Source organism: Hydractinia symbiolongicarpus, chromosome 3 (assembly GCF_029227915.1).
Source record: "Hydractinia symbiolongicarpus strain clone_291-10 chromosome 3, HSymV2.1, whole genome shotgun sequence".
Classification (NCBI taxonomy): domain Eukaryota; kingdom Metazoa; phylum Cnidaria; class Hydrozoa; order Anthoathecata; family Hydractiniidae; genus Hydractinia; species Hydractinia symbiolongicarpus.
In genome coordinates this window covers 14,822,922-14,844,249 of record NC_079877.1, presented here as the reverse complement: position 1 = coordinate 14,844,249, position 21,328 = coordinate 14,822,922, and the positions used below count along the sequence as shown (strand labels likewise).

General features: G+C 34.1%; 1 protein-coding gene across 1 annotated transcript; it reads left to right on the top strand.

Moving 5' to 3' along the window:
• The first annotated feature begins 5,278 nt into the window (after positions 1-5,278).
• Positions 5,279-6,606, top strand: LOC130636861 (shematrin-like protein 2). Its single transcript, XM_057446710.1, has 2 exons — positions 5,279-5,396; positions 5,498-6,606. The coding sequence occupies exons 1-2, from the start codon at positions 5,279-5,281 to the stop codon at positions 6,604-6,606; spliced, it is 1,227 nt and encodes a 408-aa protein (XP_057302693.1).
• Positions 6,607-21,328: the final 14,722 nt, after the last annotated feature.

The window sequence follows — 21,328 nt, the reverse complement described above, 5'->3', positions numbered from 1 at the left end:
TTCAGCCTATTAAAAGTCTTTTAATTCCCTTCCGTTAAGAAAGAAATTCTTTAACTTAGAAGCAATGGGATAGGATATGTTTTAATTTCAGCCTGATACTTTAATTGCAACATTTGTACAAACAATTTGTGAAAGACAAATTAACATTTTTGTGTTTTACCAGCACGTTACCACACGCGTTATGATGCACGTTACTGCACTGGTTACCGCAAGCGTTATCACAAAAGTTACCAGATACATCATTTTTGTCTTATCTTAATCCCACATCCAGATAAACAATTGTATAACAACGCTATAGTCATTTTTCAGTCCTCTTGATGCACAAGGAAAATATCAACTTCTACATAAAAGTCATTGATATAATATTTGTATATTTAGTTGTATTTTAGTTTAAGAAGTAATCACGTTAGAAAACTGTCAGTTGTGACAAACAGAAATGCCTTTTCATGCAACAAATTAAAACTTCAGCACTTAAACTAACTAAACTTAATTAAGTCTTAAAAGACATAAAATAAAAAGTATTTCCCGCCTTGCATTAACTTTACCAACTGTGGGGAGGAACACACATTTTAATACTTGTTGCCTAATGTATGTAGCTACAGATTGTAGATTGTGTGTAACGGCTATTTAGCTCTTAAAAAGCAAACCAAATTGTTTACAATTGTGAGGTTCTACGCTGGCATCGCTAAATATCATAAGATGTCATCGGTTAAAAATTAGCGAAATACAAAGACATATGATTTGAAATAACGTGAAAAATCCTGGGCGTTTTAACATGTTTCTACTTTTGTAGACCTCTTTCGCAAAGTGCATTTTATAGCTATGGTACAAAACAAAATATTGATTCAAAATTTGCAATAAAGGTGTTTTTAGAGGTTTCAGAAATTAATTATTTTAAAAGGAAATAATAACTTGTTTTGACAAAACCTGCGGACGAATTTTATGCGAAACACTTTATTCCCAGAACCAAATTTTGCTGGTTTGGTCAAAAGTTTCAAAATTACGATTTACAAAACTCGAAATCGTTTATCCCGCACTACTCAAAAATATATTAAAAATCAACCAAAATTCTTTTTCCGTAGGAATTTAATTTCGTGGATAAGATTAGTAGCAATTTCTCCTCGCAAACATTCCACACTTTAAAGTAGTTACATAGACAAATCATCTCTGTGACTCTAGTGCGTGCAGGCACGAGATGCACCTTGTATTGGCAAGAAAACTTAGGATCTAGCTCTGGCTCTGGGTCTGGCTTAATTATTTTTTTTAAATAAATATTATGGAGCAAAGGTGATACGCGGACTTTTTTTATTTCATGCTTTGACGTTTAGATTACATCATTATTGCTTGAGTTTTCAGGCAGAGGATATAATTCTCGGATGGAACTGACGGTGCCGTATGTCAAACAAGGCATATTTATTTTTAGCAGATTTTGCGTTAAACATTTAAGTAACTAAGTTATTTTGTAAATGCATGTAGTAGCCTTGGAAATTTTTCAGACAGGCCGAAACAGGTGTTCCATCTTCCAGAGTTACACTTGTGCATGTTATACATACATATACTGGTGTATGCGCGAAATCGATTGTTTCTAAACAAACTATTCATAGCTTACTATCATAGAGCTGAATTTAAGTCAAGCTGACTAACTATCACCAAAGTGTTTGATATGACCAACTATTAAGAACTTTTTCCGCTTAATTTTCTACTAATTATTAAATATCATAGTGACCGGTCAGAAACAAGAAGCCTAGATCGCTACCTATAATTGCATTGGGTATTTTTTATCTAGATAAACTTTGTTTTCAAAGAAAGTACTCGATTTTTCAATATTATGGTGTAGCCATTAAAGAACATGTTCGCACAGTCATGGTTAGAGCTATTTAATTAATGACTGACAGGACGTCGGTGGTTATTTAACAACATGCTGCATTATTTTGTGAAAACGCATTAGGAAATAAACAAGGGCGATATGAACCACGATGGTTATTTATTACCACAAGCACTATCAATTGAAAAACATGGCATAAGGTAGCAATGTTACGCAAAAGTTTTGAAATATCAAAAAATATATATTTATAGAGAGTATGCGTTGCATTGCATCAGCACAATATTTGAGTAACCAAAATGATGAAATCCACCATGTCTCTTTTGTTGTAAATTAAACCACAAATACACTCCTACAAAAAATGCATTTGTTTCTTTTTGATAATTTGTAAACTTTTATTCTCTGGAAGACTACGAGCTTAACTAGCTAGTTAGCTACTTAAATATGAAGCAACAAGAGAAATGTATTTGTACTAACAAACAAAATACAAAGTATTTCTCTTTCATAGTACAAATTTGAATAAAAATAATGCTCCTTAATGAAATTAGCGCCTTTTAACGTAACAGAATTATGAATCAATTATTTAATTCAACATGGAATGAAATAGAACGGAAAAATCACGAAAAGTGCAGACTGTGAAAGCCACAAGAATAATCATTTTTTCAAACCCTTATCAGGAGGTACCTTTTCTTTCTTGTCTCTGTTAAACATGGTTCACCTGCCCGACAGAGAAGTGTCCGAATAAATTCCTTGCAATTACAGAAGACTTGTGATAGAACGAAATTGACAATGAGCCGTCGCGCGTTGCTTATTTGTAAATGCTTAATTACTTCCCTAAGCTTTAAGTAGGTTTTTCTATTTCCCTAGTTGTCGTTGAATATGCAAGTGGGAAATCACTATCCTTGTTTTGTTGCTTGATGGATTAGGCTAAACGTTTTAGAAAGGCATGATATATTTCCAAATATTTTTTGTAGCACTATAAGTTACCAATGGTTTAGGGATGCTAGGGTGGTGGGTTTTAGGTGATACAGGAGTGTTCACATTGGATTAGTGACGCAAATATATTTTAAAGTTACAGTCGTTTCGTTGTTCCACTGTTCGGTAAGAAAGTAATTGGCATAATTCTCTGTTTTTATTGAGATTACTGTAATTCTTTTATTGTTGTCAGTGCCTGGATAATTGTGGAATTGACAAAGAAGCATAAACCTGGAATTTTGAATTATTATCCTTTATTCGATTTTGTGTTGAAACAATGGACATGAGCACACATTCTTGTAGATAAAAAGCAGACCTTATATAAAAGGAACATATTTAAAAACAAAAGCGCCTAGAATTGATCAAAAATTATTCTCAAAAGATGAAAAATATAAAAGTTAATTTCAGTGCCTTTTGGAACTTGTGATTCTAACAAATCTATAAAAAAAGTTCCTAAACCGACCCATATACGCTTAAAGATGTGCGTAGCAAAAAAACCTTAAAAATCCATTAAAGTTTAACCATATAATAGAAGTAGCAGAAAAAATTAAAAATCAGAGGAGAATGTCAAAAAGCTATACAAGGGACCAAAAATCGTGCTTTATTTATGTTTTTATTTGGATACTACACTATGTTTTCATAACTGTTTTAGGAATTTTTGCTAAATTTAGTTAACTGATTTTACTAAGTAGAATGAAAATAAAAAGAAAGACAAGGACCACAATAACAACAACAACAACAACAGTAATAAAAGTAAAAACAAAAATGAACAAATGCAAAGTATTATTATTAACAAATAATTACAACTCCATCATGTCCAACATTCTTAGTAACGCTTAAAAGGCATGGTTTTTAAATGACCAACCACGCTCTACTCACAAGACACATAGTAACAATTCCTGTCATTACCATTCTTTGTTGCATCACCTTTAAAACTGAACACGCTTTGTGGTTGGTTGGAAAAGGTTAAAAGGAACGAAGTGGCAACATCTTACACAAATCGAGTACGATTTAATTGCGAGAAGAAGAAAGAAAAGCTAATTTAAATATTCTTTAAAAAAGGTAGGCAAAGAGTATTACTTATATCGCGATCTATAACTTGAAAAATATGTTTTTCATTCTGAGAAGTGTCCATTTTATTTTGCTTTTTAAACAAAGTAATAGTAATCACTAGTCGATAAGGCCCGTGGAGAAATCCACTTAAGCAGGAGGGGCAATGTAAAAATTGGTTATTTTAGACCTTTTGCTGATGTCAGCAGTGCATATGCAAAAACAAATTGACGAAATTAAGTTTATCCGTTGTCTCTATTGTGTAGAGCTCGACACGCTCATGAAGATGTGATCATGTGATTTTCATGAACGGTTAATGATATAGAAGGGTTTAAAAATTATGCTGACGTCAGCAAAGACCCGCGAAAACACACAAAATTATTTCATGGAAATTTGTATACCTGTTGCCTTTAACGTATACTTCTTTAAACGCTGATCAAGAAAATGTATATGATGATGTGCTTTTCACAAACGGTTACGAAGATATGGGGGTTTAAATGATTTTTGATGACCTCATCAACCCGTCCATTCCAAAACGGATTCAGGAATCCAGGTTTGGGAAAATTACCCAAATTGGTCCTATTTGGTCCCTATTTACCAACGCGGTGAAAAATTATTGACGTCACCACCTCGTTTTCAAGTTATTTGGCCTCAAATATTTAAGTGCACTGTAATGGCTTCATTAATTTAATATAGGATATTGACGTTAGTAGTAGTGTTATTGACGTCGCGCCCTAACGTCATAAAATTTAACATTTGAGACTTTTTTCGGCGACTTCAGGGAAAATTTCGGCGACATCAAAGGAAAATGGCGATATTCACTATGACCGTCACATACACTCCGCATTATTATAAGAGATAGCAAAAGCTAGTTTTTAGTCTCTTGAACAAATCCAATTGTAGACACCAAAAAATGAAAAAAGACAATTCGATGAACGGTAAAATTCATCGCTCTTAATGAAATAAGTAATATTATCAATTTCAATAGTTTGCACGGATAAGTTATAAATGCTAACAACAACGCCAGAACAATGGAAATTAATTAGCGTAAAATACAGCCAGATAGACGCAGTTAGCGCACTTTAACAAGATATGGTCTCAAGGAAACTCTCAAGGTAAATAGAGTAGCTCGTAATGTCCTATTACATAATTGAAATATTCATTTTAGAACATCCAAAATGAAAATTGTCGTTTTGCTGATATGTTTCTTGTTGGGAACAACATTTGGTAGGCTGCTTTTAATCTTATTTTACTTTCTATTGTATATTGCAGTCATGAGAATTCAGGCATTTCAGTTAACCGTAAATAAAAAAAGAAATAAATGTTGGTTAATAAACCAATTCCATAGACAACAAATTCTTGCTAAAAAATTCGAAAACTTTAACTCGTTAAAACGCATCATTCACAACTTGGAAACAAAATTGTCCTAAGATGTTACGTTTAAAACACTATCAATTTGCTTCTACATTTATAATGATGAATTATTTATCATTTTTATTTACCACATTAGCAAATGGAGTGGAAGAAACAGAAGACATTGCCGATGCAGGTACGGTTTCAAGCTTACATCAAATTTTTAAAACGTAAGGTACCTTGGTCGAAATAAAATGTTAAGAGACAACATTTGCATGAAGAGTTTTTTTATTTTAGTGGACGATTTTATCAATCAAGAAGAGGATCCAGAAATGGATGAAAGCGAAACGACAGAAGATGAGGACGAAGAATATGACGATCAAGAAAATGACCCAAGCGTATACACACCATATCGCCGCAGTGGTTACAGATATTCTGGTTACGGAAACGCTCGTTATGGAATCAGACGAGGCAGTGAAATCGTCGGAAGCCGTGTCTTAGGAAGTGGTAACAGAATCAATGTTGGTTCCGGTATTGGTAAATTAGGACGGGCTGGAATCATTGGAGGACGACGACTAGGAGGACGCCAAATCCTTGTTGGATCAGGTCTTGCAGGTATAGGATTAGCTAGACGTGGTTTAGTTGGAGGTAAAGGATACGGAGGATACGGATTAGCTGGACGCGGAGGAATCATTGGATCAGGTCTTGGTGGGCGAGGTTTAGTTGAAAAAAGTGGGCATCTTGGAGCCGGCTTTGGAGGACACGGTTTAGTTGGAGGTCGATCTGCTCTTGGAGTACGAGGATCTATTACAACTGGAAAAGGAGTTTCTGTTGGATATGGTCCATATGGAGATGAAAGGGACGAAATGACAGAAGATGAAGACGAAAATGCAGAAAGGGATCCAAGCTTATACGGATCATATGGACGCAGTAGTTACGGATATTCTGGTTACGGACACGCTCGGTATGCTATCAGACGAGGCAGTGGAATCGTCGGAGAACGTGTCTCGGGAGGTTTAGGCGGACTAGGTAAGGTTGGTATCCGAAGTGGTAGCAGAATCAATGTTGTTTCCGGTATTGGTAAATTAGGAAGGGCTGGAATCATTGGAGGACAAGGAGGACGGAAAGTCCTTATTGGATCAGGTCTTGCAGGTATAGGATTAGCTGGACGTGGTTTAGTTGGAGGTAAAGGATACGGAGGATATGGGTTGGCTGGAAGCAGAGGAATCATTGGATCAGGTCTTGGTGGGCGAGGCTTGGTTGGCAAAAATATTCTTGTTGGAGGTGGTCTTAGAAGACACGGATTAGTCGGAATCCGATCAGGTCTTGGAATTCGTGGATCAGTTCCAACTGCAAAGGGAATTTCTACAGGATATGGACCATATGGAGATGAATCTGATGAATAAACAAATTAAATAAAATAACAGTTTTTTAGGGTGAAAAGCAATATATAATTTATATTTACCTTGTGTAATATGGTTTGATTATTTTGGTGTAGGCAATAGTATTTAAAATAAAGTTTAGTTGTTTTGATTCTCGTACTCCTCTTACGCCTCGTGTTCATGTCATAACTAGCATCTGTAAAGTATTGATAAAATAACACACAAAGTTAAAGTAGATAATGCAGGAAACATAAATAAATAGGAATTATAGGTGTGAATATACTTCTACTGCTGATGAATTTTTATGCATAAATTAATGAAACAAATTTTGGTAAATTAAAAGTTTTGATATGTCGCATCTGATATGTTTTCGCAGGCAATGCATGGAAATAGAGAGAAAAATTTCAATCCAAAAACTCCTAGAGTAAGAAATAACAACATCAGCCTGAAAAAAATATCCATTAGTTGCTTCTGTGTGTAAGCAACACACGGAGTAAGCATTGCATTCTCCTTAGAGGTACCTAACATACCGATAATTAGTTTGCATCTAGTACTTTGCGACTGCTGCTTTGGGTTACATTAAATAAAAGAAAAATTATTTTGAGTTCTGTGTTGTAACGTTAGTTTTATGTTGCTTATAGTACTTGTGGTGTGGTTTGTAAAAAGTGATTTAGTAAATTTGCGTATATTGTTCCTCTTGTGTTTTTATTCTACTCAGTCGTTTTTTTAAGTCTCTGTCTGTGTTCTTAGTGCTTGTTTTCATAATTGTCTACGTTTTTATAGCCTGTTTTTTTTACTTATCCTATGTTTTAGTTACGCAGCGATTATATCGAGTGTGTGGTTGTTTCTGTCTCTTGTTTTTTATGTCCCAGCCATACCACCGTCATATTGCACTTTATATAGTGCAAAGACTTGTGGTTGGTAGCAGGCCTTAATTTTTGTACAGTGAACTTCGAGTAAATGGAGTGTGTGGTTATTTCTATTTCTCATTTGTATGTCCCAGCCATCTCTATAATAATAAGAGAGTACGTGTGTCTGTGAAAGGCAAATTGGATGAGCTTATATTTCTTTGATGTAGGCGAAGTGATATAATAACATTAACATAACGTCAATATCTTAATAAGCTCTTTTCCATATCACATGTTCACAATTAACCGTGGCGGCTTAAAATGAAAGCGCAGCATGAAAACAAGGTTTATTATGAACTATTTAAATTTGTAGCGGGAAAGTGCACAAATTACTTAACAAATTTATACATTTTTGTTATTTTTGGCTACACTTGAGTGCAGTATGGATCAGTTTCAAGAATTATTACCTCACACCAAAACAGGTAATGGTTTGAAAGACTTATGATCGTTGCGTGTTCCTAAACTAAAGTAGATTTTGTTTGTTTACAAGTAAAAAACATCTGGCACACATGCTGACCTCATCCTTCGAGTTTATACTGTATATATAAATGATAGGACCACTATTAATATACCTACATGTCCCGACGAAGGTCGCAATACTTATGGTATTAGGGAGAGTGTCATCAGGTCGCCTAGGTTTGCAAGTCGTGTTCTGAAAAGATGATTTGAGACATGTCAAGACAAACAAGTACTTATAGCTAGCTGCCTTTTCTTGACAAGGCAATGTTGTGCCCTATCTATGAATGAAAGTGATGAATGTATTTAACACTACCCCCTACAATTCGATGAATACCAATTGTCCTCACAATTAGCTATATACATAGCTATCATATACTCATTATTACCTGGTTGTGGTAGATACAAGATAATTATGTTTTTCCTAACCCTATCCAGGATTTGAAGTGTCATAGTCATTAGACCAACAGGGCATAAATATACATGAAAAACTTTACAGGAGCATATTACATATGCTTATGGATTTACAGCACACATAAACTACTTAACTTCTTTTGTGGATATTAAAATTATTTTTTTATTAACTAACTAGACGGGTGTTGACGTTGAAATGTCTGGTTAAGTCACAAGTAACTGTGTTACCCGCTGTTAAACGTCACGTAACCAGCCCATAACTTTGATATGAATGTGATACTTTCATTGGAGGATAACCCCTGCAAAGCTTTCGAAGTGTTGTGATGTTTATACTGTTTAAAGAAAATGCTTTGCTCTGGTATGAATTGATTTTCTGTTAAGATCCATAATTTAATTTTTCAGCACAACAATATTATTGGAAGGTTCCCTGATGTGATCTTCCATTTACTCCTGAAGTATAAATATATTGACTAAGGAATTTTGTGTTAAATAGAACTTGGCTTATGAATGATCATGAGCTGTTGTATACTCATTTCTGTCATCGTTTAAAATATAAAAGGCAGTGTGAACAAAAGCTGCACACTCCACACCACGAGAAAAATTTCGTTTTCGCCCTTACTACTACTAGCCTCTTTAATTTTATCTGCATCCGCAATTTTAGAAAATATGGAAATAAAGCTTGACTAAAAAGTGAAAATCTTGTGGTAAAGTCTTCTTTTCAGCAAAAACACGCTGTGAAAAATAAAATGTTCATAATAAACCTCGTCTTCATGATTACTCTGGCGACACTCCTGTGTATTTTGCGGAACCAGAACAGATATGTCAATAGATTTATTTAAATTAAGGTACGTCTAGAAAAAAAGGTGGAAAATTTCAATTTTTTCAAAAAAACTGTTTTAAGCCCTAGGTGGGTCTTCTACATATGCTGTTGTCTTGCTAAAAAAATCAAAAAAAATGGTCTATTCAAGAGTTATAGCACATTTAGTGCAAGTTGTTAATTCCACTTTTCCCTAGCAACGCTCTTAGCGACCAGGTAAACTTGCTTATTTCCCTTTTTTTAGGACAATATGGCTACTTCTATACTCACCTTATTTTACATGACTGACTCTAGTATAGAATGAATAATACAGCAACTAAAAGAGAAGATTCCAAGCAAAACTTTGCAAGAAAGAAGAAAAAAATTTCACTGGAAACATTCATACACGCCACAAAAATCAAAACACTCCAAAATACACCCTAAATACTTCTCCAGATTCGTGTTCTGCAAGTGCTAGAAAGTTGGCCCCTTTTATCAACAAAAAGACTGTAGATAATGCCAACAGAGATCTTTTTTAATTTTTCTATTTTAAGCGAAATCATAGAAAGTCTCCCTTGTTCAGAAATATTTCAGACCACCAACCATAATCAGTACTTCTTGTCAAAAACCTATGTTCTTCTTTTCGTAGCTCAAATCAACAGAATCGAAACTAAAATAAATAGAAAGTATAAAACGAAATAACATGTTATGTTTCTTCTATATTCTCTTTAAAACGCAAGGTTTGATGATCCAAATTTCCATCCGAAATTTCCAATTGAATTTAAAATACAGCTATCACACACTTGTGGTTAAAAAATGTGTATTATTGATTTGGTAAAGGAAAATTCGAGTTCCCCATCTTATTAATTATTAAACTAACGAATTCATTATAGATAAATTATTATCAATAGAAGCGAAGGGGAGGATTTTAGTTAAATAGTTTAGCCTATCCTATATAAGTGTTAACATATGGTTAAGGTAGGTCATCTTCAAACTTTAAACAGAAGTAAGCAATGGTTATCAACAATCCAAGTGCACGCGTCATAAGAGCAATCATTTAGAAAATTGATGTGTGTGCTAACTGTCATAGGTTTTAAAAATCCTTCAACGGTGTTATCTGTTAATTACAAGTAAATCAAATTTGCTTGCTTACTAGCGCACAAAAAGAGGCAGAACGATTTTATACACCTTGTTAAATTTATTTTAGAAGTTTTTTCTATACCTTTACTTACTGAAATTCCAACAACAAAATATAAAAGAGCACTTTTGCGAACTTACTTTTGCATCGTAGATTCTATTCCTCACTAAGTTACAGTAAATTGCACTTTTTCCAGCAACTCTTTAAATGTAAGGAAAGTTGAAAAATAATCAGATTCTTAAATTTAATTTCATTGCAAAATCATTAATAAATTCTAGAAGACAAACATTTTTAAATACTTTATACAGATCGTCAACCATGAAATTATTAAAGGAGAACTAACGAAAAGACTTACATATATGTCTTTTGCGATGAAAACATTTTGCATATGACAAGCACAACATGGCATATTTTGTTTTCTTTTTCTGATAAACGATAATTACATTAACGGTTACCGCCATTAATGCACAAAGCCAACTTGGTTCGTACATATTTTGTTTATTTGTGACATCACACAGTGATTAAATTTATCGCAACATTCATGCGGTGACAAAGACAAGCTAAATCCAGTAAAATAACATCACTGTAGAAAACTAATTTTCAAGAATTTAGCAACATGCGAAAGTAGGTAGACAGCGAAAAACATTGAGACGGTTTCTGTTTTGTTTTGCTATCACAAAATCACTTATTCAGGATGGTTTGACACAAAAAATAACACAAGAAATATTTCATAAAAAATTGCATACACGTAGGTAATATTTTTTTCTCTACATGATAACGCATGTCTAAAACTGCAAAACTTTATTATAACGTTGATAAATATTCTATTCTGGAAAAGATATTTATTTCAAAACATGAAAATTAATAATAATGAGGATTCATCTCTCGGGTGCATTTGGTTGGAGTACCCTCAATGAACGTCTGTCGGACTTTTTATGCAATAAAGTATGAAGGGGTTGTGTCGGGAGCACTTAGCCCGCTGCTAAATGGAGTCGTTGCCCAGTTTAGCATTCCCTCACCTCGTTAATTCAGAATGCGCGTATTCCCGTTAAATAATGTCACAAAAGCTAGTATTTTGCAGAAGTTGGAATTGTCCTGGTTAATCTAAGATCTGCATATATGTTATAGTATTAAGACCACGAAGTTCTCCTAACTAGTAAGTCCGCATTAAAAGGTATAATATTTTGTGTTCACATTTCCTATAAACTTAATTCCCTTTTAAATGTTTCGAATAGTTTTATGTTATAAAGAGCTTTACTAAAAAATTCGGTTATTCTTTTTATAGCCTATGATGAAATGAAAGGTATTATTCTTCTCTACACCCCACAAATCAAAGCACTTGAGATACCTACCATTAAAACCTTCAACAATGTAAGTCCTGTTATAACATCTTTCGCTTCACTATAGCATTATTCTGACAAAGTTCTTCTTCTCATCTAAAAAAAATATTTTTGTGTGTACATTTTTCATCGATTCCTTGCGTGTTTTCCGACTTGTTTTATTAACAAGTTGAATTACATTTTTAATAGCATTGGAGCTGCAATGTTTACAACAATGTCTAATCGTAGAAAATTATCTCTAAACAGAAAGTTTACTACAAAGCAATCAGCAAGGCAATAAATAACACCAAATAAACTAACATACTTGGTACATAATATTCTGTTAATTAGGTGTGGCAAATGTACGGTTGTCATTGCGTGTTAAATATATTTCCTTAATTATATATTAATCTCAGGTGATGTCTTATTTCACAATGTCACCATCAAATCATACCGTTTCAAAATAAACTCCTTGCAAAATAATATTACAACTTCATGAAACGTAATAATTTGCACTGTGATTAGACTGGATAATACTGAACGAATCTAAATGTCCCTAGAGACAATGAATTCTCGGGTGCTTCTATGGATTTACCATATAAATCTTTATATGGTAAATCCATAGAATTTACCATATCATACATAATTTACCAACAGTTCCTGTTGCGCATAATAAATACTGTCAAATCATTAAAAGATGAAAAAGGCAGCAAAATTAAAAATTATTTGTTATATATAATGTAATGACGTATATTGTTTATGTTACAAGTAAATTTTAATTGTGAAATAATTGTAAAATAAATTATGGTAAATAATTGTGAAATTAAATATTCCAAATAAGCCATATGGCATCGAATTATACAAAATTAGGTTATTCTTAAAAGTAAAACATTAAAAAATATATGATTATTATCATATTACTATGACGATTTTTACATTTTAATTGCGTAAAAATTGAATGAACCAAATTATACACAAACGTCAGAATAACAATCACGGCAAATATATAGTTGATGTATACAAGGTAATAACTAAAATTTACAAATAGCAGGAGACCTCCAAATAGTAAAAATGATCAAAGGAGAGGCCACCAAGATAAGAGATATATCAATAATTCAAGGACTACAAAAAACAAGTAAAAAATACACGATGAAAGAGAATAAGGAAATATTGATAAAAAATTTGAACAATATAAGTAATATGGTCACAACAGTCCACAAGAAAAATGACCCTCAACTCTCTGTCATTCAATGTTAGAAAGTACCGTTTTGGGTTAAGCTGTGACAACGATTACACATGACCAGCTGTAGAATAAGCATAATTATGTTCCTTTGCTGATTTTGCTAACTTTTCTTATCCTTGATTTTGTCGTACAATTTACCGCAGCCAGTATATTTTGAGGACGATTGTAGCTATATGATGTTATAATCCTAATCACAGTAAAATTATCTCATTTACTAAATGCTAGCTAGGTAAGGAGCTAGTTTTAAGCCAGCTAAGTCGGTAATTTTATTCGGCACTTTTGTACGCTAACCGAAGTGGTAGTTTTATGCTAGCTAAGTAACTAGTTTTATGCGAGATTAGTTAGTAGTTTTGGCCTGGATAGGTTAAGGTGTGAGCGAGTTTAAGAAAGGGTTCATTGGATGTAAAAAAAATGTGATATACTAGCTACATATACATACCCTTTCTTCTTTTCGTGAAAAAGTCATTCCGTCCGTTTTACAAAAAACAGCAAAACAACAAATTGTCGCTTGGTAGCTATGTTTCATTTTAGTTTCCTCGAAACTTAGTACCCAGAATTTTTTTTGTTTTATCTCGTTAATCTCGAAAGTCTCCTTTGCCATCTGTCAATATTTAATCCAATGGATGGCGTTCACTGTCTTCGTCCCGGATTGGCGTTCACTGTCTTCGTCAGTGTTTCAGCTGTGCTCACAAGAAAGGAACTGCGGATCTGCTTTTATGTTTTGTGCCCTAAGCGCCTATCAAGTTAGTCCAACTTAAAATTTCACCTATTAGTAAGGGAAATAGTCAAATTTTATATGCACTTGCACTTTTTAGGTCAGAAAAAGGGCTCCGCTGTGGACAAATATGTTTACAATTGCTTATAAATGATGGCTAAATAATTTTTAAAAGAAAGCCAGTTAACAATGATACGTTTAACATTGGGTCAAAGTCAGCATATTACTTAGCAGCCTGCAGTCCTTATATCTACGTTACACTACGATCCCTTCCCTTCCCTGAGCTAGCAACTTTCCAAGTTGAACTATGGCCAGGCGCGGATCCAGGGTTAGTCAGATAAGTCTCGTGACGCGTGAAACGAATGATGTCGACGATCATTAGACACCTTACGCGAAGTAGGACGGGGTTCTCTACGACAGAGAACAAAATTATTTGTATGCACAACGCATGCTTAGGGTAGGGAAAACCCCAGCTCGGCGTATTCCACGAAATCCTTGGACGTGAGAAGAGGTGTTTTGTCGTTGTGGCTAGTACGTGAGTATATTTTTTTATCCCCCACAATATTTTTACCACAGTGAAGTTTTATGTGTTAGAGAAATGTTTTTTTCGTTTAATAGGACGTATTGTATGTAGAAAAAAGAAGAAAAACGTATTCAAGATTTAACAAATACCTCTAGAAAAAGACAGTAAGTGTTGTATACTTTCCAGCTAGTTAGCTAGCTACACATCAGTATAATTTGTTGTTTAGTTTAACCTCACATACGTTTTCTTTCGGAATTAAAGAGTTTGCTACTACTTAATTGTGTTAAAAAAATTGGTACTTGTTATGGGCATATAAAATAGATGTTTATTAGTGATTTTCAAAATCTTAAAACACAGTAGTACATGACCAGCAAGTCAAACTTACCTAAATCTACTTATTTTTTACTCTTTTATGTTGTAGATGCCCTATGGAATGGCCAAGTGACCACGACATAAATTTGGTTCGTGAAATACTGACGTTGAACCTTACCTGTTTAAACCTTCAACTCTGACACGAGGTCAAGCCTGGACTCAAATTGCAGACATATTATACTCCATACCTAATCCTGTGTTTCGGGTAAACCAAAGATCTGTGAGAGAACGATATAAGTTTCTAGAGAAAGCATATTTGTTCGGAAAAATGCAAATGAAGGAAAGTCCACAGGTACTAATGACCCTGAATTAACTGAGGTTGAAAAAGGTGTAGAGGAAATTGTCCAAAAAGGCAAAGCTGCTTTACATTATGATGATGAAACCCAAAATGTGAAAGATAAGAGGAAAAATGCGCAAGATGTGCGAGAAATGTTCTTAGAAAGATTTAGTGAAACCAGAAAAAGTACAGATTCCACAGATAGTGAAGAAAGTCTTCTTATCAAAAAAGAGAACAGGAATAGCATTTTTACAAGCCAAAGCTGAAAAGGATAGTGAGATAAGGACGAAAGAGTTAGATGTGCGTAAATTAGAAATAGATCAAAAAACAAAGGCAGCTGAAGACCAACAGAAAGCACTTGTTGATTTGCTAACAATGAAGAAAAAACAAATCGATGGCATGATGCACCGACAACGCAACACCAACAACAGAATGCCTTGATTTTAGCGCAAGATGAAGCTGAGCAACAACAAATGCAACTATTTGTTAAATTTATGGACAATTTTAAAAAAGATTACACTGATTTACATGTGCATATATGTTATCATTATCGTTACCTTGAGAAATAAATCCATAAATACTTGGAACTTTTGTTCTTTTGTTTCTTCGCTCTTATTTTTACTCGAAATGCTGTTGTAATGTTGGAGGATTACAGTTAAAATAATCTGATGTTGTTGATTTATACAGACATGTGTGTGTATTACTGATTATTGCACAAGAAACATACATTTTCCCCACAGCACTTAAACCTATTTTCAAATCTTTTTTAAAATCCAAAAATATGCAAAATAATTTACAATGTCCCAAATACCCATTCAACGGCAATTCGTACTTTGCTCATGGCTTTATTGTATAAAAACTGGTTCCGAGTTAATGCTCTAAAGGGTGCTTTCAGTTGTACCCGTAAAGTGTACAACTGGAAGCACCCTTTAGAGGTCCAGCTGGAAGCACAGTGAGCTGCCAAATCTGCCATAGGAGTGTTGCCGTAACTGTTGCAAAAGTGTAGATTAATTCAGCATACCAGAGTCATGGGTTCTGCCTTCATAGGGACCAAATAGACTAGCAATCATCCCATTAGCTGTGACCACGGATTGGAATTTAATGCGATGAACTTTTTTATGTTCATTGTACACCACACGTTGGTTTTTATTTAGGCGACATACAGCCATACTGTCCCATCAATAAAGCTCCAGTAGTTATCCAGTGAGGAACCTTTATTATAAACAGCATTTACATGCGACTGTAGATGGTTGGGAGATAACCATGGATGGTTAAGGTCTTGCAATAGGTTTTTAAAATTTCCGTAATTATGGTCCATTATTTGATTAAAAATCATGGACATTTGAGGTATTGGACAACCAATCTGTTTTACATTCATCGTCTGTCGGATTTTCAACTTTAATTTTATCATAAGCCCATTAAGATAATTCTATATTTTTCGATAAGTTGATATCGTAAAGCAACAAAAATTCCTCTTCATTAATTAAATCGTTTGAATGTACTAATAACAAACATTCACGTGTATTTCTATAGGTCGCCATTTTTCGACTTTGGTGCTCAAACTTTGTATTTATTTACATCGCCGCCGCCTGTAAAATTCTTGCGCAAGCTTCTGTAAACAACTATGGGATCGCAACGACGACGTGAAAAGTATTCTGAGCTACGCCATCGTATAGAACTCTGTCCTACTTTGCGTAAGGAGCCTATTGTGTTGCAGACAGAGAGCGTTAGAAAATCCGTTCAGATTCTATTTATTTCACGGCAAAAAGCCACGGTTCACAGCCCTCTTCATTTCGCCTATGGAGATGTTAATGTGAAAGCTGTGACGTCGCTATCATATAGACTAAGAGAGTTGCGAATTATAGCTTACAGATTTTGACTGATTCATTTTAACTAATCAGTTACTCAATTAATCAAAATTAAATAGCTATGGCCTGCAACCCTCCGCATCTCACTTTAGGGGCATGTAACGTCAAAATCGTGACGTAATGTTCCCACTCTAGGCGTAGTAAGCAATATGTTGCATGTAGCCGGTGTAGGAAATTTAGGTTCCGTACTGCGTGGTTACTTATAACCTGTTAGGCTATATTTTTAACTCACATTCGTCAAGATCAGCCAAATCCTCACGTCATTTGGCTTGGATTCTTTCCGTATGGCTACTGCAGACGTGTTGGTGTGGGTTCTTGCAGATATAAAGTGTGGTAATGTTGAATCTCTTAAATGAAATACAAAAAGAACTTTTAGAAAGAGTTCATTCTCAGACATTTTTGTATTCTGTATGTATTTATCCCTTAGTTGGTAAAATTGTGCATCCGAATTCAGGTGCAGATATATACATTTCATCTGAGGCGAGGTGTAAAGATAAAGGAATTATTGCGTTAAGGTGAAAAGCATGTTTTTTTACTCTCCAACACACCTCACAATTTCTTAAAGGCGTTTAGTATATTACGTACGAAAGGCGGAAGAGAGCTTTTCATAACGGACTATTAAAAATGAATAAAAAAAAAGATTCAATTAGCTAGCTATAGCTGGCTAATTGTTTTTGTAATATGATTTCATTGAACAGATGTTTGTCATTGTGGAGGAGTTCTTTCTCAATTAATATTTGTGCTCATAGGGTTATAGCACATCCGCATTTCATTCTCAACAGAGAATGTTTCACCCTGATCAGACCTCTGATAATGACGGGCGAGTATAACGCGTGTAAGTCATATTGTAGTATTTCACTAAATACGGATGTGCTATGACAAATATACACCTACGTATACACACCATCCAGATAAACTATCTGAGTTCATCACTAACATATTGCCGCACGTAGTATAGTGGGTTCTTCTGCCGCTCCGAGTTCTAAGTACCGCCGATCGAATCCCACTCACTGCCAGGCAGTATGTTAGTGATGAACATTGTAGTTCTTCTACAATATAATATTTGTGTTGTTATTAAAATCAAGAGTTTCACATCTGGAGAAGTAAGATCGGTGAAGAAATTAAACAACTCTTCGAAATATATTATTTTTAGATTCAATCCACTCTATACAGCTCAGCATCGTTGGTATTGGTAGGTGATAATTCTCTCGTTAATGTTTTCTTGCAGCTTTATTTTCATTTCAAGCATCCTTGTTTTCAATTTGCTTTAATAACCACAAGGAAAATATTTTTATATTTAAAAAGGTTTATTCAGATTTTCCTTATCCCATGTTGCTTGTGACACGATTCTTTCTCCTGAGGAGGCAGTGAAAGCAGAAGCAATCAACAACTATACCCTAAGACATGGTCGTCTTCTCTGTCAATACATGCCTTGTCAACAGTAATAAACAAAAAATTAATACGTTTTACCCACAGTTCAGCTTTTTACTACTTTGAAGTCTCTTTACGCAGTGTATATTTTACCTGATGGAGATCAGTTAAAATTTTTATTTTGTAATGAAAGTATTGTTAAGTCTGGTGCAGACTCTAAACCAAATCATTACGTTCCGCTTGTACCAAGTTAAAACCTTCGTAAACAAAAGTCGCACTTTCCTATTTAAGTCTGCAAGTGAACTCTATGACCTCATTATATATCGTTTCTGTACATTTGAACAAATACATGGGTTGAGGTGTGTTTGTGTCATATATCCTGGTCTTTCCATATTCTTATTGTTTTTGTTATGATTGTGTTTTATTTTGCTGTACATGGCTGGTGTGATCATTCAACTCACCTAGTCATGCCGATGAAGCCTGATATTGGCAGAAACAGCAAAAATTTATAAATATTGAAATATATTCACAATTGTCTCACTTAATTGTAGTTAATCCCTGTTAATCTCTGCTGTTGTTTTTTAATTGATAAACAGTTTAACCCTATTCGGTCCGGGGTTTTTCGAACATACTATGACCGGGGGGGCGGATTCCGCCCCCCGCCTCCCTCAATAACTTTTCATAGGATTGTTCAAATTGAATCAAACTTGGCACACTTATAGTACACCATTAATGGAACAAAATGGCGCCAATAAACTTTTGCTTCCGTCAGCACATTTTCTGTGACGTCATCAGAAGCTTCAAAATTGTTAAAAATGCCACTATCTGCTTAAAATATAATTACTTTTGTTCTAGAGCAATTTTTACATTCTGTTTGAAGTTTCTGAAAGCTAAATAAAAGTTATTTACCATATCTTCCGGTTTTTACATGGATCGGATAAAAAATTGCCAAAAATTGCCCGAAAATCCGTTTTTTCCCGATTTTCGGGTGAAATCCGACAAAATCGGGAAATCGGATTACTCACGTGTTCAAATTATTCACAATGATTCTTCTTGATGAAACAAAGTTGTGCTGCAAGTTTCAAGTTCTAAGGATAATCCTAACAGGAGTTATTATATTTTCCCCATTTTAAGGATTTCATAGAGATTTTAAGGGTAGTTTCGACTAATGGCCAATATCAAAGCCTCTTAAAGGTATGGGACCTAAAAAATTAGTATGCAGGTGTCTAATAGATAAATGTTGAAACTCAGTAGGTATCATAGCCATGTAACAAAGCAATCAGGAGTTATTAAAAAAAACCGAATAGGGTTAAGTTCTACATGTTAGTACAGTTTTTAGTGATATTAGTGCTTTTACTTATCTAAAATATGACATATAAGACAGAGAGTTATTTCTTACAAAAGATGTTCTTATGAGATTTTCTTATAGCTTAGCGTTTCTTTTCGTCAATTTCGTTAGCTAGAAGAATTGGAAGACAATTTCCAGCAATTTTTGTCCCCTGATGCTTCAATAAAACCCCCAGCTGGTAAACGCAATGCGTAGTCCTAACATTGCTGCTGCGCAGAAATGTTTTGAGTAAGTCTTAAAAAAATCTGGAAACGCACCTGATGGTGAAAGCTTTTTCAGAAGCAATACGTAATATAGCAATATATAAACAGAAATATATATAAATAAATTTACTACAGACGAACATGATCCACAGGGTTAAGGTCTGGTTCACATTCACCGAATTGTGTTGATAAAATAAAGGTGCTTTGCGCTAAAAACAACCAGCTGAGAACCCTGTGATCAAGAATAGCCTTAGCAATTTACTGCCTGACACAAGAGGAGATTAATCCACTTTCTTTATCACTTAAATATGTTATTGTATAGCTAGGGGCCATTGAATGAATACGAAACACCAAAATCAGCCATTTTTTTACCACCTCTTCATCTCTTTTAACGCATCGTAACAAATCTAGTACCACCCACCCGCCTTTCTTCGTAATAATTCGAATTTTATGACCTTTTCTATTTATTTTCTTAGTACCATATTCATTCTCATAATAGCAAAAACCTTCATGTAACAGATATCCAGGCAAACTTGTGCCCTACTACGAGAAAAAGATGTAACAGGGGCACGTAATTAGCACACATGATCGTATTTTTGGTCCTTTTGTGTAAGTCTGGACGCGGAAACAAATTCAAGATGTAGATTATATATCAAAAAAAGTAAAAATATCCGTCATCCGTCGTACTCTACCTTTACGGATTAACTCTAATAATTCTTATTACTTTCACCTTGGCAATAAAGTGAATTTCTTGATGTGGCAAATTGACTAGTTAACTTGTTAGCAAAGTGATATTTGGCTTCTTCTTTTAGCCGGCTTGTACCTTGTGTGAAACAAGATTTTCAAGTTTGTTGAACGGTAACTGAACTCATGGCTATAGTCCTTGCTACAAGCTAATATCTTTCATTATAGAATTTAGCTACTTCCTAATGTAGAAAGGCAGAAAAAGAAGCACAAAAGAACCGCACAAAAACGTTCTCATTCTTCCTCTAAACTCAGATTTGCTGACAACATTTGTGACAATGCTGTCGTGTTTGTACTTGGAACGAAATTGGATTAATTTCAGAGGAAACAGAAATCGTCAACAATCACAAATAACTGGGCTACAAACAAAATATACAAAATATATCCTTACTGTCTTAATAATGAGAATTATAAATGAAAATCATTAAACTCTGTTCTGTGAATATACAACTAAACTTGCAGTAAAAATAGCAGCATGATTTAGAACATATTTAATCATATATCCCTAATAATAAGTCGTTAAATCTTACAATTTATTTCAGGCTAAAACAACGATGACCGTTTAGAATTTAAGGCACTTTTACCTAATACTACACAATATTTAGCCACCCCCACGCAAAATGAGCAAGGTGTGTAGGAATTTTTTATTTCATTTATATTCTTTGCGTAACAAACAGGTTTCACAATTTCGCTTCACAAAAATCACAAGTATTGCCCCAATGCAGGAGTACTTTAGGCGTTACAATAAAAAGGTGAATTGGTTTTAAAAATCCATCTCCCGGTATAAATACGAATAAATGAGAAATATTGCGGATTACAGTTCATTTCCCGTGGCAAAAATCTTAAATCTTAAAATACCTAATATTTATATTTGTTTCGGTTTAACATATATTAATCTTTTATAAATAGTACTCATACTTGAGATATAAAATTAAGTTTGTCTGTTTTTGTAATTTATTTTAGCTGATCTAACTTATGTGAAATATACCAAAGAAACCAAACTCCTTAGAAATATGAGAACGTAACAGTATACTTCTAAATCAAAAGTCCT